The 25,324-nt window shown below is 48.7% G+C and overlaps 1 protein-coding gene across 1 annotated transcript; it reads left to right on the top strand.

The window, feature by feature from the left end:
- Positions 1-2,591: 2,591 nt before the first annotated feature.
- Positions 2,592-14,162, top strand: LOC104277655 (beta-1,4-galactosyltransferase 1-like; the record flags this gene model as incomplete). The annotated part of the gene is given in 6 exon segments (XM_009874357.1): positions 2,592-2,827; positions 9,980-10,167; positions 11,495-11,617; positions 13,122-13,187; positions 13,189-13,224; positions 13,863-14,162. Coding segments are annotated over 6 exon segments (785 nt in total), but the record flags the coding sequence as incomplete, so codon positions are not given.
- Positions 14,163-25,324: the final 11,162 nt, after the last annotated feature.

The following is a 25,324-nucleotide window of genomic DNA, read 5'->3' as shown; positions in this document are numbered from 1 at the left end:
CTGGAGAGGCTTTGTCCCTGGACGCGCAGCCACAGGGCTGGAACCTGCAGGACCCACCTGGTGCCATGGGGCAGAGCGGGAGGGGAACCGAGCAGGCACGCCTCGGCTGGCAACCACAGGAGCGGTGAGAGCGTGGGCAAGGCTGATCCCAGTGCCTGCAGCCTGAGAAATTGCTGCCTTTTCCTTGCGTGAGAGGGAAACGTACAAGCTTGCCCATTTAACCTGTGCAAAATGGAGAGATCGGGGGATCCCTTTGCATCCTGCCCACCATGTGTGTTTCTGCAAGTCTTGCCCCTCGGCTGTGCAGGCAGTGACTTGGGCAGCAAGGCTTCTTTGGTCTCTGGGGATACACTGAGCACCTCCACCCGTCCGGCTGGCTCCTTCTTGCCATCTTCAGCCGGCGTGAGCGCAGTTTTGTGAAGCAAACTGAAGTAGCTGCTTCTAGATAAATAACCAGGGAATGATCTGTGAGCCTGGAGCGTTGTTTCTGCTGTTTCAATAGTCACATAACTGGATATGTACAAGGTTGATTGTGACAGCCGTTGTCTTTCAGAGCTCTGGAAGTCGTACTCCAGTATAGGAGAGATCTCGAGGTGTTGGAGCGAGTGCAGAGGAGGGCAACAAAGCTGGTGAAGGGCCTGAAGAACAGACCTTGTGAGGAGCGATTGAGGGAGCTGGGTCTGTTCAGTTTGACGAAGAGGAGGCTGAGGGGGGATCTCATCATGCTCTACAATTACTTGAAAGGACATTGTAGACAGGTTGGTGCGGGTATCTTCTCCCAGGGGACTGGGACAGAACAAGGGGGAAGGGTTTCAAGTTGCAACAGGGCAGGTTTAGGCTGGAAAGTTTAGGAAGAAATTCTTCACGGAAAGAGTGGTCAGACCCCGGAACAGACTGCCTAGGGAGGGGGTTGAGTCGCCATCCCTGGATGTGTTCAAGTGTCACTTAGATGTGGTGTTGGGTGATGTGGTTTAGGGGTGACCTTGTAGTGCAGGGTCAGTGGTTGGACTCGATGATCCCAAGGGTCTTTTCCAACCTGAATTGTTCTATGATTCTGTGATTCTATGATTCAAGGGGCTTCATAAGTGCCCACCACTGGCCTGGGCACACAGAGGTGTGCTCTGAGACACGAGTGTGAGTGCCTGTGTGCAAACCCTGGCGTGTGTCACAGTCAGCTGGAGGAGCTGGTGGAGGGTGCAGCAGCCAAATTTTTAAGGAGTGATCCCCAGCCTATGGTGAAGACCTTCTGCTTCATGCGCGGTAGCCTCAGCATCTCCACCCACTGCAAAGGTTTTACTGGGAGCCCAGTGTGCATCCAAAAGCCCAGTTTGTTGGCTGATCATTGCTGGGAGGAGGAGGTGGAGGCAGGAGAGGTCCTTTTGCTGATTGGGTTTTTGCGGCAAGTCTCTCCATGAAGGCTGGAGCAGCTGGCAGCAGATGCTGCAGAAACGCCAGCCTGGATGTTGGGAGAGGACATCCACGAAAGGGCTGTGGCCAGCAATGCCAAGTTTAGCCCCGGATCCACGTACAGCTGTATGGGAGAGACAGCTTCAGAGCTCAGCAGCCCTGGAAAGCAAAGAACACCTGTGCAGGCACGTGAGCCGAAATCTTGCAAAATAGGTCTCATCGGCCATGTTGGTGCCCGGGGCTGTCACTGCCGCTCTCCCTTGCTGTCGTCTCTGTGATGCCGGGGGGACTTCTTGGTTTTACACACCAGTTTGGGCTCAGATTATTTTGGCGGTTTCAAAACCTGCCTCTGTTGAAACCATGTGCAGGAATTGCCAACCTGCATGCAAATCTGGATATGGGCTTTTTTAGCAGCCCTAATACATACTTTTCATAGATGATGGTCATGCCTACAGAATACTGACAGTATCTATAAGAAAGAAAAAAAATTAATAAAAGGGTTCTTTTTCACTTTGCATGCGGCTAGCCTTGGTGTAAGTAGTTCCTTTGGTAGGAGAGCAGGACTGTTTTTGAAGTGCTTGGCTCGCATGCTGTGCAAGGTGGGTCCGAGCGCAGAGGGCAAGGTTTCGTGGTGCATGTGCCAGTGGGAGCACAGCTGCTGGTTTGCCGTGCAGACAGGAGGATTTTTAAGACTCAGTTGATGTCAGTGACTTGGTTGGGGTCCGATACCAAGAGGGTACATTGCTCACGGGTTTGCTCTGAATGGTGTTACACCAAAGGAGGTTTAGACTGGATATTAGGAAGAGTTTGTTTACTGAAAGGCATTAGAACAGGTTGCCCAGGGCAGTGGTGGAGTCCCTGTCCCTGAAGGTATTTAAGAGTTGTGTATGTAGACACAGTGCTTAGGGATATGGTTTAGTGGAAGACTTGTCAGTGTTAGGTGAGTGGTTGAACTCTGTGTTCTTAAAGATCTTTTCCAGTCTAGGGGATTCGGTGGTTCTGGTGCTTTGGGTACAGCTGGTTCAAGCTTCAGCACTTCCATGCGCTGCTGGGGTTTTGTTTGGATCCAAACGTCTGCTTAAAAACCTCCCAAAACAGCAAAAAAACAAAGAAGTGTAAAGGATGTGTGCTCAGGGAAACAGACTGTGTGTGCTAATTCACTTTGTGCTGTGCCTCTTTTCCAGTTGGTGCACTACGTGTGGAGTTTTCCCAGCCAGTGAACCTGGAAGAAGTGGCGAGAATAAACCCAGAGGTCAAAACAGGAGGTCGTTTTGCTCCAAAGGACTGTATAGCACTTCAAAAAGTAGCAATAATCATACCGTTCAGGAACCGAGAGGAGCACCTGAAGTACTGGCTGTATTACCTGCACCCAGTTCTCCAAAGGCAGCAGCTGGATTATGGAGTATACATTATCAACCAGGTAAGATGCTAGAGACATGGGGCTTTATACCCCTCTTGTAACAGTGCCCTCCTCCCCTAAAACAGGAGTGCTTGCTTTACCCGGAATGGCAGTGGGCTGGCAGGCAGGGATAAGGTTGCTTTAAAGAAGTGAAAATGAACAGGAGTGATTATGAACGTGAGCGATTTTACCTCACTGATTTTGGTGGCAAGGTCCCCATGTCCAGTCAGACACGGTTCACGCTAAAGAGCTTCTGCTTAAAAACACACTGTGTGAGGAGGGAAAGAATCCAAAATAGTGTGGCCCAATCTACTATCTCTTTTACATGCTCCTTTTTCCCAACTGCTGCAGAAATTGGCATACAGCTTTTTAAGGTGACAAGGTAGCATTATGCCTAATCTGGTACTGGCTGTGCTATAAAGCTGTAGGATTTCACTTACTTTCTCGAGAAACTTCTGTTCACGTTAGTAATAGTGCACAAAGTGTCAGCAAAGCTGTGGCAGTGGAGCAGGTGAGTGATTGTCTTCAGGTGAATAGAAGAGAGAAGAAACAAGTAGTGATGGGAGAAAGGGTTGGTGTTTTCTTTCTTGATATCTGATGGCCTTAGATCTGTCTTTGCAAGGGATTAAAGAAACCCCATGTTTCACTCTTAAATTTTACCATAATGATGGTTAGGTAAGTAGGAGTTCTTCACACCTGGAAAAGCTTGCTGCATGTAGGCACTTGCATGGGCTGCAGCATGAAAGGGCAGAGGCACTTCTGAGAGCCCGAGCAGAGCCCAACGGCTGGACAGTCTTACCACGGATTTTCTCTCTTGGATATGTATATATCCTGTTTTCTCAGCTCTGCAAAAGTCAAAATGAAATAGCACGCTTCTTTAAATGTAACTCTTCAGATGTGCAGATCAGCTGGTGTGTTTGTGCCTGTCAAACACCATGAATATTTAAACTGGTCACCCAAGCGATAATTAGAATTGAAAGTAAGGGGAGACCTTTTTCTAGAGAGGAAACCAATACACCCTTACTGCTATTTCTCTTACTTTGCTCATTTCCATGGTGCCAGAAATGTGGGCAAAGGTGGAACGTGGGGAATTAGCGGTAGGTCCCAGGCGCAGCAGCCGAGATGCTCGGGTGTATGTGGCCACCTGTGCTGGTGGCGTTGCCGAGGGTTTGAGGCGTTTCCTTGTCGTGTGAACTGCAGTGCTGAGCACTGAAATTAAGCTCTGTAAGGAGAAGCCTTCCCGTGTAACACAACAGCTGCCATCCGGCAGCGCGGGGCCAGCCCCAGCACTTCCTCCTTGCGTTTCCTCACACGTGCAAGTCACCGGTGCCGTGAGGTTGCTTGAGCCACAGTCCCCACCGGTCCCTGGGGTGCAGGTGGGTGAAGGTGACAGGGCAGCATCCCCCTCCCTTTCTCTTGAGTGTGTCTTGGGAGCCACGCAGCGGTCCCGCGGTGGGGGCTGCTGCTTTCCCGGCTGGGCGCAGCTCACCAGCTCCAGGGACACTGCTTGTGAGCGAGCGGCCATCTCCATTGCAAGGAGCCGGCAGTGCAGCTGGGGCTGGCATTTCCCCCGTCAGTGATGTTCAAGGGTAAGGAAAGCGAGGGGCCTGTTCACGCGGAGCTGTGCTGGCGCCGCAGAGGCAGGCAGGGCGCACAGGCCGCTTTTTGGAGCTCCTGCTGCTGCTGCTGCGGTGGTGCAGGCTGGCTTGCGCTGCCCTGCGTTCCTGGCTCCCTCTCTTCTCTGGTCCTGTCCTCTGGCACTGGGGTGGGGGATGAGCTGTCTGTGTGCTCTGAAGTTAACCCTCACAAGAATTACTGAAGAAAATGTTTTTTTTCAGAGGCATCCCTTGATGCAAAGTTGGAGCAGGAGTGACATGCGGTACCCAGGGTATGTCCTGGACACATCCTGCAGTCAGATGTAGGCTAACAAGTATGACTGTTTGATTTGTAAAATAAACACACTCCTTCTGAATACCCCTTACAAGCTGTGTCTGGAAGAGGCAGAGTAGTCAGTGGTGGTAAACCCGCTGGATGCATCTCTCAAGGGTGAGTGGGAACATTGAATAGAGAGATTTCTGCCAGAAATACAGTAGGAAAGCAGCTTTATTTCTCTGCTGTCTTGACAATTGCTTTTCTCTTTTTCTTGTCTGTCCTTCCCTTTGCATCTGCCCTCCTTTTTTTATTTTATTTTTCCTTCTAGTGGGGAAATATTACCTTTACTTGTTAATCCTGTCTATATCAAAGCAATCACTGAAGCAAGGAGAATTACTGTGTGATCTGGTTCTTACACGCTGCCTACGTGCTGTTCTGTGCTCTGCATCTCATAGAAAGAAAGAGGAGCGCTGAGCCCTGCTACTGCTGCACTGGTAATGTCAAACTTCTTCCTTTCAGCGCAATGTGTTTCCATCATGAGTCCATTGTGTCTCCACCATGCTGTCCTTGCGTGCCTGAGTGCCTCAGAGTAGGACTTGGCTGAAGTCAGGGGGAACAATGTTTTTAAAATGTCCATTGCATAACAGGAGCCAGTGGAAAAAATATATATATAACGCTCCACCCTCCGCACTCCACCCCCATAAAGCCCAAACCTGACACGTGGAGTAGCAGTTCTGGGATCTTCCAGATAAATGTGAGATGAGGCCACAGGGCTGGTCACGCTTTTTGTGGCATCTATTCAATGCTGTGCAGGCTGGATGTCATCAAATGAGACGGCAGGGGTGAATTCGTGGTGTCTCCCTCAGCCCTACTTGCTCCCACTGTTACCCACGTGCTCTCCAGCACCTTCAGCCATTCCGCCTGCGTGCTCACGTCTAGAAATGATTTTTCTTGCTGCAGTTCCAGCTGTGCGAATGCCCAAACAGACGGACAGACGTTTGGGAAAGGGGAAACTTAGCAAATTTCCTGAAAAACGTGTCGTTGTTGAACCATTTTCCACTGGCTCCTGGCACTGCCTGCAGTGTCCTCAGCAGCAAATCTCCAGAGTGTGTGTGTGTGTCTGTGTGTGAACGCAGAGTGGCTGGGGTGGGGCATCACGCTTACTCGTGTTGTTTTGCAGGGGGGCATCAGGACCCCCAAGGCATGTGGGCAAAGGAGGGGATTGTACTTGACTTGCAGTGGTGGGAGAGGCAAGTTCCCCCCATGGCTGCTTCCTCCTGCTGCCCAGTGTAATGGTGCCGAGGCTTCACAACACCCTCTGGCAAAGACCTGACCCTCTCTGTGGCTGTGGAAATCTGCTTCTGCCTGGTCAAGTCCACCAGAGCATGGACTTCCATGTTGTATGTGTTTAGATCAGGCTGCCTTGGTGGATCTCTGACTGAGCTAGCAACCTCCCACTGCAGGTGATGTCCAGACACACGTATCCTCATCGTTAGCTCCCTGAGACACAGTGAGCCGAGGATCCAGGGGAGAGACATGCAGTCCTGGGTACTCTGCACTGTCTGCAGGAGGTGTCATGGAGCTGCCTCCTACATGGAAGTGGGAGTTGGGACAAAATTCGGACAAACGGCTTCTTTCTGGTTTGCAAGTCTGTTAGCTTGAGTGACAGTTCCAAAAACCTCAATTTCATCTGTCTGGCAGTAAAAAAAGTATCCTCCTTTGATAGATCTCACTGAGTAAATGAGATTGAGCAAAGATATAGGGAGTGGGAAGTGAAAAAGCCTGGATGTTTTGCTCAGGCTGACTGTCTCCAGGTGTGCAGAGTCAGCATCAGACCCTGCAGAACTGAGGCGGCATGTTGTCCCCTTTCAGCCAGTCTCTCGTGGTCCAAGGAGTGGAGATGGAGTTGTATGTGCTGGGAGAGACAGAGAGAGTAAAATCGGGAGCCAGAAAGAGGTGCTGGGTGCCAGCACTGAACTCGGACATGGGTTAAGTTTCAGGACAAGAGAACATAGGGAAAAATTTGTTAGGACAAAGACAGTAGCACAAATGTACTTGGCTTTCATCCTTTCTGGTCAAAGCCTAGGAAATAAGTGTGGAGGCTACCTCTGGAGCTTGGCTGCATTGTCAAAGCAGCAGTTCCCTGTGAGCTGCCTAGCTCTTCAGGATGATGATGCTCCTCTGTCTAAGCAAGTCCAAACTGATCCATTTCCTTGTGGCAAGTGACAGGGAGCCACTGTAGGATGAGGAGCTGCCAAGCCGAGGCAAGGGATGGAGGTTTCTTCAGTTCTGCTTTATCTGCTCGCTTGAGGGTTGACTGTGGTACTGTGCCTTGTGCTGACCTGGAAGGGACCGAAGCACAGAAAGGAGATTTCCCATCTCTGTTTTTTTTTCCTTTTCTCTTTTCTTTCAAAAAGTTGGAGATCAAAGATGGAAGCCTGCAGCACTCTTGAGTTTTGAGAGATTTGAATCTCAGATACTGCAGGCATGCCAGTGCTTCCACATTGCCTTAGGTAAAAAACCCCAGAGCTTTCTGCAAAAAGTAAAACCTCTTGTCAGTCTTTCTTTGCTTTGATACATGCTGTAAAACCCTGCATACCTCCTGGTACAGAAAAGCAGCCGCCTGACCTGAAAGGAGTCACAGCTGATGACAGCATTGCATGAGCTACCTGCTCGCTGTAGAGCTACTAAAAACCAGTTTGGAGAGAGGGGTTTGTTTTCTATTTTGGTTGTGATTCCCCCCCTGCCCAAACCTTTTGGATCCCACAGTGGGAAGCTGTGTGGCCATTTGGGAGGTGATTGGCAGTGCCTGTGTGACGCATTTGCCGTGTGCCCAGTCCCTCTCCACGTGCCCTGGCAGGAGCTCAGCCAGATCCTGTGCTCTGCTTTGGGATTTTCCAGGCAGAAGTTTGAAGACATAGCTCCTCATAGCATGGTTAATCCCAAGTGTCACACAGAGGAATTAGAGGTTGCCTGAAGGTGTGGGTTAATTATGGCCAAGCCTCTGCAGGTAACAAAATCAGTGTGAAGTGCCCTTTGCTTTGAAATTTCATCATGAGAAGAGCAGCCAAAGGGTGTGAAATGACAACACTCTCCTAGACTGGACCCAGCAGGTATTTTGAGGTGTGAGGACATTGCAATTTGCATCAGCACCAGGAAGAGTCCACCCTGGAACGATAGAGCCAGGCCTGGGCTTGGTGCAGTAGGACCCGAGGAGCGCTGGCTGACTGAGGCTGGGCACCTTTGCCAGGATGAAAACTCCGATCCCACAGCCGTTCCCTCTCCCCAGCCTCTTTGTTCAACTTGCTTTCATTTTCTGCACTCAGGTTTTCACTGCTCCTGCTTATGCATGATGGAGATCATGTTCCCACCGCCGTAGTTATTGCGTGAACCCTTTTGTTTGAGGTGAGGATACTGAGAATTTGCTCAGATCCTCCTCCACGAAAACTCACTCCTCCCTGTGAAGTCATTTATGCCTGAGGCAGGTGGTGAATGCTTTTGAAAACCTTGGTTTGACACTTGCATGTTAAAACCTTCATTAGAAAGATATTTGTGGCTGTTTCAAGAACTTGTGTTGGGTCTCCAGCAGCAGGTCCATTAACCGGTCTTGATTAAACAGTTTCCAAACTGATTATTTATTAACCGTGTAGAAGCCATTTGGGAAGAGGTGATGTTGCAAGCTGCTGCTTCTTGGGCACAGTGTTTTATCCGTACTTGAGTCATGTCTCGTGCTCGGTTTGGGTACTGCAGGGACGGCGGGATAGTTTGCAAGGTAGAGGAGTCCTTTGGCTCGGCACTGCCCGGAGGGTGTGGAGGGGCAAGGTGGGATGTGAAAGATTTGGCAGTCTTGGTTTCCAGGCTTTCCAAAAACTTCAGCCTTCTTTAGCTGATGCTCTATGAGTTCCCTCCTGCCTCGTCTGTTCCCCTGCACAAGGTTTGAGTTTGAATCTGCTGCTGCAAAATTGAGTCTTGCGTTGGAAATCCTTACTCTCAAACCACCAATATTCTCAGGTTTGTGAGTATGATCCTGCTGTTCTTCAGAAGTACTTGAGCAGTGTGTGAGCCCGTACTTGTGCTCAGAGCGTGTGCTCTTGAAACGTTTCTGCCTGAGAGAGGCCAAACAGATTCTCTTTGGGCGCCTCATTGCTTGGGGAGGAGAAGGGAGGTTTTCCTGCCCTGTTCTCTGCAAGTCCCTTCATTAACTGCACCTGTCTTGTGCTAAACGTGCCCTACTGCTGTGTCGGCTCTTTTCAGAGAGCTTTTCTACTTTTTTCCCACCACGGTGACAGCCGTCTTAGTTTGCTTTTCCCAGAGAGGCTCCCGGGATGGATGGATGGATTGTGGGTCATGCTGTGCTCTGGCTGGCAGAGGAGCTGCCAAGAAGGGGCTGTGCAGATAGCACTGTCCCTTGCGTGAGCTGTAGCTCTTGCAGAAAGCAGCTCCTACCATCCTGCCATCCAGGGAACAAGGCTGTGTGCCACAGCCATGTGTGGAACTGGCAGCATCATTTCCAGGGCCCAGGGAAGAGGGTGCCAAAATCCTGGCCACAGAAAGGTTTTGGCCCATGGTCCTTGTCCTGGCTGTAAGCTAAAGCACTGCCAAGGTTTCTTTCTGGAGCAAGAGTCCCTTGTTCCAGAGGAGCACGTCTTTCTGGGAAGCTCTGGGTTGGATATTAGGAAAAATTTCTTCATCAAAAGGGTTGTTAAGCATTGGCACAGGCTTAGTTGAGTCTGCATCTCTGGAGGTATTTAAAAGATGTGTAGATGTGGTGGTTACGGACATGGTTTCGTGGTAGACCTGGCATCGCTAGGTTAGTGGTTGAACTCAAACTGCTTAAAGGTCTTCTCCAGCCTGAGCAGTTCTAGGAGTCTATGATCCACCGCTCTGGCAAGCCCCAGCTGCTCTCCCCATCCATCCATAAACTTTTATCACAAAATTCAGTCCTGACATGCCTGTGGGGGGGGCATGACGGGAGGACAGCTCAGCATCAGACCTGCCCTCTTGGGGCCTCCAGCCAAGACAGAGATGCTGAACTAGGTCCAGCCTTTCTTCAGCTGTTTCGGATGTCCTCACAGTTTGCAGCTGGCTCAGATGCCATCATCCCATGGGTGGCATTATGGGGAGGGGCTCACTAAGGACATCCCGTGGATGCTGTGGGGGGAGAGCTTAGGCTCAAGCTCAGTCCCTCACAGGCACACCGACCCAGTGTGGCAAGAACAGCATCCAGCAACAGGTGAGAAGCTGCTGATGGCAACTGTTAAATTTAAGTCACTTAACTGTTTTTATTTGTTTTTAAATTAGGATGGAGAAGAAGAGTTTAACCGTGCTAAACTGCTGAATATAGGATTCGCAGAGGCCTTGAAAGAGTATGACTATGACTGCTTTGTGTTTAGTGATGTAGACCTGATCCCAATGGATGACAGGAACACCTACAAATGTTACAGCCAGCCACGGCACCTCTCTGTATCCATGGACAAATTTGGATTTCGGTAAGACTCCCACTGGAGGGGCATTTTGTTCCTAGTATCCCTGTCAGCCTAGCAGGGCAGGCGCCGTGTTACACATCCCCACCCACCACTGACAGCATGGGAAAGTGTCTCTGGCAGAAGCCTGTCTTGGCGTGTGTGTCCCTTCAGGGAGTGGGATTGGCTGGAGGGGAGGAGTGGGGAGAAACGCAGTCGAGGAGTTTATTAAAATTCACAGCTTCTGGAAAGTGAAACACAGGGTGAGGAAAAACTAGGAGCCCATCGTTTTGCAGATGCTCGTGTATCCCTTCTTGTGTTTCAGGCTGGAAGACAGCTAGTGTTTCCACCCAGTCTGAAAAGTGAGACACTGTCACATGGCGAGAGCCATGTGCAGCTTTAAAAAGACTGCATCAGGCACTATTTTAAGAGCAAAATGAAATATTTTTGGTGGTTTGATTTCGGGCTGCTGAGGGAGCTGGTATCTGAGAGCAACACAAAATGAAGTGCCTTTCAGCACACATTTGGGTTCAGCAAGCTTCTGTAAACAAAGACCTGTCTTTCTTTTCCTTTCCTTTATTTCTTTTTTCCTATCCCAAATCCCCAAGGAGGAGTTTAAAAGCTCATCTATAATGTGAGAGCCAGCCATGACCCCATGGTGCTAGATACAGCAGTCATGTGGGTGGGAGGACCCAGCACATCTCTGCTCCCAGCCCCAGCCCTGCTCAGAGCTGGACCGCCACCAGCACCACAGCAGCTGTGTTTTTTTTCTTGCAGCTAGGTGAAACTTAGAGCAGGAAGGCTGCCCCCAGGGGTTTCTTCTGCTCACTGAAGCAGAGACGAGGTCTGTGGTAGGTCCTGGTGATCCCTGTGTGGGCCCTCCTCTTGTGCTACGGGTCTGAATTTTGTCTGCCCCCGATTCCCCAGTGAGGAGTCTGCCATTCTGAGCAGGAGCTGGTTGGCTTTGTGTGTGCAAGTTGCTGCAGGAAAACAAGGCTATGTGACATCTCGAGTTCTCGATGCTTCCAGGGCATGCACAGGTCACCTATCTGCCCTGTGGCATGGCGATGTTCATCTCAGCAGCCTGTCCTTTGAGGACAGTGTACTTCTTAGCGAGAGCCTGCAGCCGTTGCCAGTTGCAAGATACTTCCCAGGTGTATTTGGGGCCGAGCCTCCATTAATCCAGGACACCAAAACACTGTTCCCTGCTGCAGGGGGGTGCCCTGTGGCAGCCCCTTGGTGCAGGCTCACCATGGGCTGGGGTGAAGAGCACCAGCAACCCCTTTTCCTGTGGTCAGGCTGCTTCTCGGCCAGTACCTCACCTCCTCTGATGTCCTTTTCTCCCCGCTTCCAGGTTGCCTTACAACCAGTATTTCGGAGGTGTGTCTGCCTTGAGCAAAGAGCAGTTCACTAAGATCAATGGGTTCCCAAACAATTACTGGGGCTGGGGTGGTGAAGACGACGACATTTATAACAGGTAAATAAATATCCCCTTTGGCATGCAGAGGTGGGGATGAGCACAGACTTGCTGCTCTTGCCCAGGTGTGGGGGGATACAGGGTTTCACCCTGAATGTGGGAGCCCCCTCTCTGTGTAGAGGATGGAAGTGGCACATGGGTGACCTGCAGGCTCAGTGAAAGTGTGTTCCTGCTTGCTGCTGGCACCCCTTTTTGCAGCTCTCAAGGTGTGCTGGAGAGTTGGTCTGGCTGGAAAAATCCCACCCCTGACCCACACGGCCTCGCAAGCCCCCACACTGGTGCAGGGGTTGGAGCACTGGCTGAAGAAAGGGGATTCAGGGTGTGCAGTGAGGTGGAGGAGACCTTGACTCGTCTATCTTAGTGCATCCTGAGGCTTGCCTGGGTCTGCAGCCTGGTACCAGGTCCCTTTGTTCCCAGGAGAGCTTTGTTTGTCAGGCTGTAAGTGACTTTAAATAACGCCATGAGCCCTTGCTTCCTGCGCGGAAGGAAGCCGAGCAAAGCTCCGAACTGCAGGGGAAGGGGCGGGTGTTGCATGGGGTGAGCAGGGGCCACCCCTGCCTGAAGACTGAAACAGATGGTGGATGTGGGATTGTGCTACCTTACAGCTTCAGGAACTCAGGACAATTGCTGTGAGAAACTGTTGTGTGGAGTGCTGATTTGGGAGGCACTCTTCACGTTTCTCCACAGTGAAACCTAGTCTGCCTAGCGCTTGCTCTGGGCTCTCCAGGCTCTTCTGGGCTTCAGGAAGGGTCTTCCTAAAAATATCGGTACCTTCCTGAGCTTCAGTGCTTCTGTTTGATAAACCAAGCCAGGGTCAGGCTTCCAGTGGGGCAGGGCATTCAGAGCAAGGTGGTAGTCCGCTCTGTTTTGGGCATTTAGGTTTTGAGGAGTAGAAGGCGCTGCATAGAAAAGAAAAAGGAAATGCAAAGAGGAGGAAGCCAGGTACTTTTTCAGCATCAGTGTCCGTGAGCTGCAGGTGCCTTGCAGAGAGCATGCAAATAAAGACAGGCAGTGAGTCCAAGCTGAGACCATTGTGGCTCTGACTGTGTGTGTCCCCCTCGTGCTGCTTCATCATCATTTGCTTCAGTTTCTACCAGCACTGCAGCTTTCACATCCTGAAAAAATGAGTGCTCTTCTGGCTGTGTTCCAGATGGGTTAAAAACTAGATGCCTCCCATTCAAATTCCTGTCTGCAGCCTGGAGCAAGGTTAACGTGGGCGTTGGGAGTTGGAGGAGCTGGTGAGGGTGCGGTAAATTATCAGATCCGTGGTGTTGGCAGGGGGACATCTCTTTTCTCCCCACGCTGATGTATGGAAAGGGACTGGCTTCCCTCCCTTTTGGTGATAATAAGCCTGCAAACACACTAGCTACGTCTTTAAAAAAAAAAAAAGAAAAGAAAAAAATAAGGCAAAAACCCCCAAACCAATGGTCATTTGTGGAAGGTGTGACAGAGCACCCCACATCCGCCTCCTGTCATGGGTGTTCAGTGTCCTTGCTTTTCACAGGCTGATGTTTAAAGGCATGGGGATATCCCGTCCGGATGCCGTCATTGGGAAGTGCAGAATGATTCGTTTCCCGGGACCGGAAGAACGAACCCAACCCCGAGAGGTGCGTGTCCCCCGTCCCAGGGGTTCCAGGGGTGCCTCCCGCCCTCTGCTGCTCCGGCTGCCTGGCTTTCTCTTTGCTCTGCAAAAAGCCTGACCCAGGAAAGCCATCAGCCATCTCCTCCCTTGCTGACCTCTCCGTTCCCCGCACTGTAAGCTGATCTCTTCCCCACACCAGTTGATTACCTTATTGCAGAACTTTTCCCCAAGATTTCACTATGACACAAACACCTCTCACTTTTCCTTTTTTTTTTACTTTTTTTTCCACCTTAAGCACAGCAAATTAACCTCTGATCAATTGTTTCCAGCTTGTCTTTAGCATATAAAACCTGTTCTTTCATGCAGAGCTGGAGAACAACCTGTGATTTAAAAGCCTGGCTGCTTTTTACTGCCTTTGCCCACTGCTCAGGCTGGCCAAATCTGGGGGTTTATGGGACCTGTACTGATACTCAAGTTGTTCTTGAAACACCAGAAATGCCGCCTGAGGTGCGATAAAAATGTCAGTTTAAGTTGTTTAAACTTCTCTCCCCCTTTCTTTCTTTCTTTGTTTTTTTCCCCTTTCTTTCTTTGGTTTTTTTCCTCCTTTCTTTCTTTGGTTTTTTCTCCCCCTTCCTTCTTTTTTTTTTTTTCCCCCTTCTGCAGGTTTGATCGAATTGCTCACACAAGGGAGACAATGAGCTCTGACGGCTTAAATACACTATCTTACAAGGTGTTAAGAACTGACAAGTACCCTCTGTATACAAAGATCACAGTGGATATTGGCTCACCAAACAGCTAACACCACAGACACAGAGAGACCTTGCCTGCATTGCCCAAGACATCTGGCCTCACTGGTACTTTATATCCGCTGGTTTTATAACAGTTGCAATGAACAACAACAACAACAAAAAAGGCCTCTTTTGACATGCCAAAGCTTCTCGGAATTGGTTGGACAAGTGCTTTTTTTTCTCTTTTTTTAAATTCCGAACTTGACTTTACACAACTTTTTAGCTCTCCATTGTTTTGTAAGTCCAGAAGCTGTACATAAGAGTTGTAAATATTTACTTTGCCAGAAAATGTTAAATCTGACCTATTTGCTGCAGTGCTCCCCAGGTTAATTGCTGGACCCAAATTTTACTGATTACAGCTGTGATGCATCAGCAGTTACTGCCCATGATATCTGGTGTTTTAAATGAGGTGGATGAAAACATTCCTTTTAACTGATTCCATGTTTTACTTTATGAAGGACTGTAAAATGCTGCTAAAATTGTACAAGTTTACGCTTTGCATTAGATTTTTTTTTTAGTGGAGACAATATATATTTTTTTTCTTACAGTGACCAAAACAAACATCTTCTCTGTGTGCAGAGCAAGTACTGAACAATCAAGTCTGGATTCAATGAATGTCATTATTTCCTTTAGTCTCAAATGAGGCTTTGAGTGAGTTGAGCCAGAGTTTGCCAGAAATTGACAGTGAGCTCTCTGCATAGGGTTGGAGCTACGCGGATGGCATCTGCAAAAACCGCTGGCTTCAGATAACCTTAAATCTGGACGTGATAGTGACTTTTTGTGTCAGCACAACACCACCTGCTTTTTTTGTGTTTTTTTTTTTTTGGGGGGGGTGGGGAGGGAAGAGAGTGGTTTTGTGTGTTTTTTATTTCCTGAAATAAAGATGAATTATGTTAATTGCACGATGAAATTTTGGCCTTAAAATTTGCTGACACTTGTCGACAGTGGTAGAAAGAAAGTTACAGCACTATTTAAACATTGTCTGAAGCTTCCTAAAAACTTTTTTTTTTCCTTGCAAGGTCATGCATAAAACTTGAATTCACTTATTACTTTCGTTGTTGTAACGTTTTAATATTTTTTTAAGTAATTTGTATATCATAAGCAGTATATTTAATACCAGATTAAACTAGGGTGCAGCATAATAGGATATGATTCAAGGCCTCTTTTATCTTCAGACTAGTAGGCTTTTTATGTGCGTCATTATATATAAGCCATGTATTATATTTGCTCTGTGTATTTGTCCATGAAATCTCCTGTGGTGCCGAGATATTCACAGCAGGGCTCACGTCCAGTCAATTTTTCTTTGCCTAAAGCCCGTTGCAATGCGTGTCCTCTATCGGGAAACTCCCTCCTGGTGTTCTCCTGCTTTGGGGCACATGCGGGTTTTGGAGCACTGCTCTTGGTCAGGACCCCAGGGCACCACCTGCACAGACACCCTGCTTTTCCTTCCCTGTGAAAGCCTCAGACGCTGACACCCTCGGAGCTGGTTTGTGTGATTTAAAGCTCTCAGCCAGAACCAAACTCCTTCTGGTGAGTACTTCGCCACCAGCTCTGACCACAGCAATTTGCACTTCTCGGCCTGTGCTGAAGGCAGTTAAAATCAGGGACACTCACTGTATTGGGGATCATCTTCAGCACTGCCTCTTCTCTTTTATTTTGTTTTGTTTGTTTTTCTTTTTTTTTTTTGGTAGATTTTTGGGTTGGGGTGGGTTTTTTGGGGATTTTTTTTTGATTTTTTTTTTCCTTTTTGTCAAGACCTGAAGATTTAAGCTGAGACCTTGCACTGCAGGGGTGGGATCCTGCAGGGACCAGGGGACAGTGCGTTTCTTCTTAGGCCAGCAGTGGCTCAAAATATGCATGGAGACTTTAATTACTGGGGAGGCACCCAGCTGCCTTTTCAGACTCTCTCTGAAAAACGCCCCTTCATGTAAATGCTGTTGCTGCCAGACTTGCTGCTTCACGCGTGCTGGGAGCTGAGCGAAGGTGGTCTGGCATGGAGCAGGAGCAAAGTGCAAGGGAGGCTTGTGTTCATGAGCCGCTTTCTTGTACTTGTTGTTGCAATAAAAATAGTTGTTCCTGTCTGGCAAATCAGGCTCCAGCTTTCGCAGATAGGAGAGGGTACAAGAAGAGGCTGTGTTACAGAAGTTAGGTCAAATGTCTCCCTGTAAAACATCACTGTAGCTGTAGTCTGCACCAGGAATGGAAACACAGACAAGGGCTTTATTTTTTATTTTTTGAAAGGTGCCTTAGAAGCAGGGCCCTGCTCCCACAGGTGACAAATCAGCACCACAGCTCATCAAAGTGCCAGTAAAAATCAGAGGTCTCTGCAGAGAGCGCCTTGATTTTATGCTGAGCCTTTTACAGGATGAAGAGTTGGGACCTTCAGCTGTATAGGTGTCTGCTTACAGGCTATGCAAAGGGGCTGCCTATTGTGATTGAATGATTGGTTTCTGGAGGGAGTTCCTTGCCTTAGGATTCTCCGAAGGTTGGAATAAAGTTAGTGTAAAAACTCATCCTTTTGCTTTTAAGGTGAAGGCAGTGAATGTCACGGAGGTGGTCTGTGCACTTATTTCTGGCTGTTGCAATCGAAGGTTTCTACGCATGTGCCTTGAGAGAGGGGTGAAATGAAAACTGGAAAACCAGGAAACCTGAAAACTATTTTCAGCAGAGAGACACTAGCGGCAAAAGAACGTGTCACTTAGTTTCTCTTCTACTGCTAAAGCCACAAGCCATATAAAAGCCAAAGTTGCCTTTCGTTGCTTGTTTCACCCTTCGGTGCTGACCTGTGGTTTCCAGATCTCGTTGTCCCTGTGTAAACTCTATTGGTCAAACTCACAAAATGCTCTTGAATCAACCTGGCTGTGAAATTTCTCTCCCTGGGATTTTTGGGGGCCTTTTCTACAGGCACTCATGTTGCACAGAAATGAATTCTGGCCATGACCCGTGGTGGGTGGTGTTTTTACCTCCAGTACGGGTAGCAACACTCAAAGCGATACTGTGTGTAACGGCTGAAACTCAGAACAAATACCTGCAAAGGAAAGGCTAGTGCTTGGTTTCTTTGGAGTTACCGTTTGCTTTTTAGTTTGCAGAAGGGTCCTGGCACGCAGCTTCTTACTGGGTTTTTACTTGTGTACTGGACTGCTATGGATTTCCTGTAGATGGTTCTGCTTTTTTGCGTTTTTATCATTCATATATCAAGGGATGTATAATCTGATGTTCTTACTTTACTATTGTCAAATAAAGTATTTTCAGTAATGACGTCTGGGAGCATTACTCTGAATTACCCCTCTGGCTGGGTGAGTTTCTGGCTGGTGGGGCAGACTGGGACACGCTTTACCCTCCTTGCATTAACTTTCTCCAGCTTTTCCCTGCTCTGGCTGTGCCCTGCCCAAGTGAATTCGTCTCTCTGTGCTGCAAAAATTTTACTCATGTTAAGAGAAACAGATCCAAGAGTCCCCAGATGACGGCAGAGAGCCTCAGCATGGTTGGTTTACCTGTGGGTAGGACAGGATGCAAGCCCCTCCTGAAGCCAGGCAGGGGGTGCAAGCTGGAGGCTGCTTGGGGCAATCAGGCCACTGCTTGCTCCCCGGTGCCTGTAGGTTTGGCTGGAGTGTGGAAATGGAGAAGTCATTCCTGGAAACTGATCCAAATGTTTGCCTGTGTTCCTTGGCACTTTCTCATGAAAACAGTTTCCATGGAAGAGATCTTTCTGGCTGCAGGACTGAGGCTAAGGCTAGGAAGCTGGCGTGAGGTCCCCAGTGCTCTCTAGCCAGAGGGGGACTGGTTCCCAGCTGGGACCAGCCTCTACAGTCCAGGCTGGGAGAGCGGACAGGACATCCCAAAGCCTTTACAGTTGCCTTAAAGCACGCTCTGATGACCATATTGACAGGAGGGCTCTGGAAGAAGGCACCAGCTTCTGCCTTTTCATCTCCCCAGGGCTGGCTACCCAGGCGTTCATTGGCTTCTGAACCCCAAAGGCGTTGTTGCATTGGAATCTTGAGCGTTTTCTTCTCATGGTTCAAAGTTTGCTATCTAGGTGCAGAAAAATGATCAAAAAGGGACCTTCCACTTGCTCTTGCTTCTCTCCCCAGAGTACTAAGCTGTTCCTCCCCTCCTTCTCTCACATGAGTGAGGAATGGGCAGGAGTCAGAGAGCTCAGTGGCTGGAAGAAGCCCTGTGTGGAAATTTTGTCCCTTGCTGAAAGCAGCAGCTGAGAAGTATCAGTAGGGTTTCACCCTTCACCCTAGTAGTTACCAAGGATTCCCTGGACCAGAGCAGCATGTGGCTTGTAGAGGATCCCATGACTCTTTTGCTGTGAGACTCTATTTGCTACTTACTGTAGCAGAGATTCCTTTCCCACCTCCAACTACACCTTCTGCCGGGGAACAGGATGGGTGAGCAGAAGTCTCTGACGTTTATCCCACATGTTTACTCTGCTACACCTTTCTGTTCTGCAGCCCGGGGCGGGGCGGGGGGGGGAGGCAACAAAAAAGAGGCTGTTGTTAGAAGGAAGGAAAGGGCTAAGCTGGACTTTGCTGACCCCTTTTGCTCTCTTGGAAGGAGTTCGAAGTGGGTGTGCTTGCCCTTTGCTCTTGCTCTGTGTCTTGGCACAGCAGTGCTGACTCTAGTTCCGTTCTTATTTCCTTATGTCCTGTTTGCAGGATGTCTATGTTCTCGAGGACAACGCAACTGTATGAAAACTCTGTTTTCTGTCTAATCAAGACAGCGGCCCTGCTACAGGAGCCTGCTTTCCTTCTCCATTCACTACGTTCAATGTTACTGCCAGCAGCACAGATGAAACCACAAGGACAAGATGCCTGCAGAGCCAGAGGTGACTGACTTCTCCAGCCTGCACTAGATCTCACAGTGAAGAGCTGAGTGGGGAAAACAAGGGGCTCACCCTGGTTACCTTCCTACCCTTCACGTGCTTGAAAATGATCTCTAAGAAGTCTTGCTCCGTGATTTTTCCAAGGATGGAGATACTGCTTACAGATTGTTGTTTACCAGATCCTTCTGCTTGCTCTTCTTAGGAGTGGGCATAATACCAGTCTTTTCAGCCCTTTCCCAGTTGTCATAATATTCCACCATGACTGACAGCAGCTTCATTCAGCTCAGCTAGCAGTTAGCTCCTACAAGCGGGCACCTTCCATTCCAGCAGATATGAGTATGCCCAGCTTCTCCAAGCAGTCCTCAAAGGCCATGTTTGGCCTCCAGTGTCCTTCCCAAACTATGGGTTGCGTCCCTGCCCATAGCCGGGAGGTTGGACTAGCTGATCTCTAAGGTCCCTTCCAGCCCAGGCCAGTCTATGATTCTATGCTGGTGAATGCAGAGGTCTGGGAGCAGGCTTTGCCTGTGAAAGTGCTGCAAAAATCCAATGATTATTGTGGTCTTTTATGTATTGTCCAGCACCATGCTGTCTCCTCCATCCATCAGTGAACACACATTTTCCCCAGCTTCTAGCATGCCTGTAGAGTCCTGTCCTACTACCCTTGATGATTCTCAATAGTCTGAGCTGTAGGTGGTATTTGACTTGCCTGACACCACCTCTAAGTATCTAGGCAAACAATGTGCACTACATTCTTTTGCTGTCTGTTGTAATCCCACTCTTCTGTGCATCTTTTTTTTTTTTTTTGGAATTTTAATGCAAGAAGCTCCCATTTGTAGTCAAGCAGCACTTCTACTGAAATTCCCGTGTCCTTCTGCAGAAGAGATTCAGGATAGGCACTGTGATTCTCCCCTTTCCCAGGAGGGTGATCCAGCCCTGGGACAGCACAGTGGATTGGCAGGGGCTTTCCATCCTTGGGAGGTTTAAAAGTGGTTCCCCAGGCATAGTACTGATCCGGCAGCAAACTAGTGCCTCAGGAGGACCAAGCCAGAGCCAGTGGAGCAGCAGGAGAGAGGAGTCCCTGTGGAAAAGGACACTGCTGCTTTGATGGCCAGGAGCTAGGGCTATGCATGATGCAGCAAGCCTGGAGAAGTCTGCAAGGCATTGCCAGGGAAAAAGCATGAAGCCAGACAGTTGCCTGTGTTTTCCAACCTTGCCTTACTTTGTGTTTCAAAAGCAAAAACTCATCATGGTATTTACCTCTGTGAGCATCTGCCCAGCTGCAAGGGTGAAAGAGGGGAGCTGTGAAGGTTTTCATTCTTGGGTTGAACTCATCCTAAGCTGACAAAGGGACACTGAACCCAGGTCTAGAAGTGTTTTTACTAGGCGTCTGCAGAGCTGCTGATTCCTGGCACGTAGGACATTGCAATAAGAACGCACTGACTGGGTATTTTTTTACACCCTCCAATTTTCTCTTGATATGGAGAGAAATGGCTTGGTCAAAAAATGCAAAACATTGGCAGACTCCCATGTGAAACAGAGGCAGGCTGAAAATTTCATCCCTCCAGCAGCACCCCACCTATCAGATGCCACAGTCCTCTTTTACGAAACCACAATCTGGAAGAGAAAAAAAAATCTCATTTTAAACAAAATAGTAATTAAAAACATCATCACCACCATATCTCTTTCCCATGCGATTTAGTGGCTGCCCTGAGGGAAATGCACTGACAAGTACTCACAGGGAAGAGCAGAGCTGATGAAGGGGGTCTGGCAGCACAACATCACTCCAGGGGCAGGATGTTCTCCAGCAGCCTGGAAGGAGATGTTTCTGCAGCATAACTATTGTCCTCCACATATCCACAGTCTCAGAGGTCTGAGCCCAGTGAAGAGCCTGATCTGCCAAAGGAGAAACCAGCACTGGAGAAAATCAGATCTGAAGGGAAAAGATACTGTTTTTCTGTCGGTAATCCAATTTCTTTGCCTTTCCGACTGCAGTACAATTGGTGTTCTTAGAGGGGGAGGCAGTCCTAAACTCAGCCCAGACACGAGGATTTCCACACTGTTCATGCATCCACTCACTAGGCATTGGCACATTGGGGACACACTTGAGACAAGGAAGTGCAAAGGCTGTGAGGACAAAAGTGTCACAGGAGAGATGAGGTGTGGATGCAAAACAAGTCCACAGATGCAGCTGTTCTTTCAGATTGTCTGAGTTTTACCCATTTCAGGGAGAAAACACTGACCTTCCACCTGTGCCTGCACAAGTCACTTCCTCATCCAGCTGCTAAAAGTTTGCGCCACTTATTTTTCAGCTCTGGGTGATTTTCCGAAGTTTGGTCTAAGCCAGAGTCTTACTACACAGCACAGAGTTGGGACAATGAGTTGGGTGTCTCTGGAGCAATAGGAAGAGGAAGACTACTCCCTCTGCCTCACCTGGACAAACCCCCACGTAACCTAATGTGGATTCACAGTTACCGCAGCTTTGAGTAAAGTAATTGAGCAAGAGCCGTCCAGAGATACTTCCCTGCCTAAATCATTCTAAACCAGCATCAGTCCCTTAGAGAACACACTTGCTGAGGGAGCAATTGACCGTGGTTTGGTTACCTCTAACTCGCACGAACATTGTGGTTCTTATCACCGGCAGTCCTGTAGAAGCAAGGTCCCAGCGTGCCTTGTTGATATAATGAGAATTGCCCAGAAAATAAGGGGAACAGGAGTAGAAATCGTAATTTCTCGGGGACGTCCGCCTAGCAGCCCTCAAAGCTGTTATCCAGCTGAACCGAGAATTTGTGGTGGAAAACCAGGTGATTGCAGAGGTGATGGGAAATCAGTGAGGGTACAAACCCCTAACATGTAAAAGGCAGGTGAACGTCAGAGTCAGCGACAACTGCAAACTGTAGGGCTGCACACAGCTGATGTAGCACTCTGCCTGGGAATTTGCCCTCTGCAGAATTCGCTACTTCGAAAATCAGTCTATCTAAAACACTGGCTTGCCTCTGATGTATTTTGCTAAGGAGTGCTCTGTCCCACAGGTGCTCAATTATTATGCTGCCCAAAATTGTGATTAGACACATTGACCTGATACATAATAAAGCTTCACTGAGGACTGGAGCATTAGACAGGAGAAATGTGCACAAAACCTGCTCAAACACACTCGTAGCACCGTGCACCAGCCCAGGTGGCACTGGCAGCTCAAAAGGGATTTGTCATGGTTTGCAGCCAGGCAGATGGTGAAAAACTCCATCTTTGGAGATGTTCAAGTGCCATCTGGACACGGTCCTGTGTGACTGGCTCTAGGTGGCCTTGCTTGAGCAGACGGGTTGGACCAGATGGTCTGCAGAGGTCCCTTCCAACCTCAGCTGCTCTGCGGCTACATGTGGTCCCTGGAAGAGCAGGGCTGCGTGGAGCAGGGGAACTCACATCCCCACAGCAATCTTGCAGCAGTGATTCTGAGGTCAGAAACCCCCAGAAACACACCACGTTCAGCATCCTAGCACAGCTTCAAAGTGTCTGAGTTTCTAGTCAGTTCTCAGCTCTTGTCCTCCAACCCCTTCCCTGTACAGTGCCGGTGTGTGTTGCTTTCTCACACTGCAGCAAGTGCCTGACCCTGTTACTCAGATACGTTTCTCATTGCTCAGCTGCTGCTGCTTTTCTTTGGCACACTTAACAGAGGCTTTTCCCAGCTTTTGAGGCTGCACACCTAGTTGACCGCCAACGAGTTATTTATAGTCCTGGAGCTTCTGCTTTTGACCTGTTCCAAAACTTTTAAGGTTTCTTCTGCTGTCATACTTACACTGCACATTAATAACAAGAGACACTTGATATCACAGGCCAGTTCACAAAATAGGCACTCGTGAGGAGCTGGCAACAAGTACAGTGTACCAGGACAGGGTCCTGGTATGGAGAGCATCCACTGGTTTACTGTGTTTATGGCTGTTGCCTGCAGAGCAGCATGTGGTGGAAAACCAAATCAGAAGTCTCAGGGCACTATGAAAATGCTGGCAAAAGCTTGTCTTGCAGCAGTGCAGCAAAGCTCACTGAGGGACCCTGTGGGAAAGGGTAATATTTTGTAACAAGTCAGTTTCCTCGCTTCTGTGTCCCGCATCCCCTTACTCACAAGGATGTCTAAGACAAGATCATCTGAGTGGGCTGTCCAGAATGCAAGCACCAAAATGCAAGTAGTGTATCCAGGAACACGTAATGGCAATGCAGAGTAAAAGGGACTCTCACCGCTGAGGTTTTAGCATGGCTCCTGGGTGGTTACCTCGAGAACTGTGTGCTGCTTTTGAGTCTTGCCTTTTTGCACCCTTTGGGAACTGATGGTGGCTGTGGTCTCACGTGTCTCCAATTCCACTCCTCTTCTGGGAATCGTTAAGTTGCCCTCGCTTCTCTTCATCACCTTATCGGGGTGTTTTGTTTCTCCTACCTGGTTCCCTGTCTTCCAGACTCTCCTTTTAATGGCTTCAGTATATGTTCTAGGCTGCTATGTATTTGAGACCATCCCTGGTTTTGGGGTGGTCTGGAAAGCAGTAGGACCCCTGTAATCACCCTGCAGCTGTTCCTGCCACTTGTTCCTTGCAGGTGCCCTGGTACCCGCATGCCTTCCATCCACACCATTCATTGCAATCCCTTGCAGAAAAAGAAAACCAGTGCAGTATTTCCATGAAGATTAAAGGACTAAGGGCAAGGGAACAGTCGGCCACTTATCCAAACATCACTTTGGCACTCAGGATCAACAAAGTGGCTGAAAACTGCTATTGAAGTCAGCTGTGAGGCACAGCATTTGTCAAACAAACTTGTTTTCTTCTGATTTTCTTCCTTCAAACAAAACAAAACAAAACCCCACACCAAAACCTGCACAGGATTATTGCTTCAATCCAATAAAGGGAAAGGTGTTTCTGTTACATAATCAGATTTCCTCAAAGCATTTTTGACTTAACATCACCTGATGCTTTGGTAAGACCCATGCCTTATGCAAAAGAAACAGCTTAAAAAGTGGTTCGGTGACCTTTCAAAAAGCAGCTGTTAAAAAACCTTTACCAAGTTTGTAGGTGGTAGAAATATGGTGGCATAGCACATAATGTCCCTCTGTTGCAGCAGGCTCTGAATCGAAGTAAATCATTACAGTCTGGTGAAATTAATAAATAAATTACAGAAACGCAACTGGAGGGCAGTCATGACAGATTTGAGGTCTACCTTGGAAAGCAGTGTTGCAGAGACCGGTGTGTCTATCTGTGGCTAACACCATGAGCTCTTTGTGCTGCAGCTAACAGGGGTAATGCAACCTCCAGCTATAAGCAAGCCGGTAATGGCATTAGGAACAGAGGGATCTTGCTTCTGTGCACAGCACTGATAGAAAAAGCAGTCGGTTGCTGTCTGTATTTCCAGAGAAACAAGGAAACATGCATATTCAAAGAGGCTGCAGAAATGAGTGCTACAGCAGGAGGATTTCCTTGTGCTGCACAGCTGAGACGCAATGAGCGTCTCTGAGTCCTGTTCAGAGTTATGGTGCAGCAAAAGGGAAATCTCTGCCAGAACCCTCTGGCTTTCAGTCTTTCCATTAAGCTCCTTTCCATTTGCTCTTTTTTTTTTTTCCCAAGCACGGGGTATGTCTCTGGGGAGCAGGCATTGACAGCTCTGCAGGTAACTTTTGCGGCTTTGTGTTGTGACAGAGACTATGAACCAGGGCTCAGGCTGCAGAGCTGGTTACCTGTAGGGGTCAGGAAGAATATCCCCTTTCCTGGCCTACTGCATTTTCTGTTTGAAGTCCTCACAACTGTTTTATTAGAGATGAAATTCTGAGCAAGTTTGCCATGGCAGTGAGTTAAAATGACCAATGCATGCAGGATGTTCAAATGGCAAAGGATGGAAAAGCAAAGCTGAGCACACTTGCGAGCTGAGATAGACCTGAACGTCTAGAGACGTTCCTTTTCACTTGTTTCAAAGTGGACAATTTCACCTTGAAGGGCTGAAAATTTAAAACCCCAGTCTTGTCTGTGCAAGGCTCGTGCCAGGTCTCAATACTCAGGGCATCTCTTTTGTTTCTGAGTGCTCAGCATGAGCCCCGTGGCTTGAGTGTGTCAGGGACTGCCTGGTGAATGGCTTGCATCCACCTGCCCAAGCACTGTCCATCCATCTTTCCTTCTGAAAGTTGTCCAGCCAGGGGTCTCTAACCACTTAGTTGCCAAGCCACAGATGTGCACAGTCCTAGGAGAGTGACCTTGGCTCTGCCAATTCCATTACTGTCTGTCAGCAAGAGAACAGCCTCTCCACAAGCATCAGGTGCAAAATCCCCAGTGTGGGGTCAGAAAAAGTGGATGCAGACATCTGGTTTTAGCAAACCAGTTCTTCCTGAACTCCAAGCCAAGGGCAATGCAGCTTTTTCTCTTTCCTTCTGGGAGGAGGGGACTAGACCCCAGACCTCAGATGTTTTTCAGCAGAACATTTATAGAAGGCCTTCAGCAGTCTGCCAAAGGAGAGCCATGTGGCCAGATAGATGTTAAACAGAGCTG

Source organism: Apaloderma vittatum, unplaced genomic scaffold, assembly GCF_000703405.1.
Source record: "Apaloderma vittatum isolate BGI_N311 unplaced genomic scaffold, ASM70340v1 scaffold13948, whole genome shotgun sequence".
Lineage (NCBI taxonomy): Eukaryota > Metazoa > Chordata > Aves > Trogoniformes > Trogonidae > Apaloderma > Apaloderma vittatum.
This window is presented reverse-complemented; position numbering and strand designations above follow the sequence as displayed.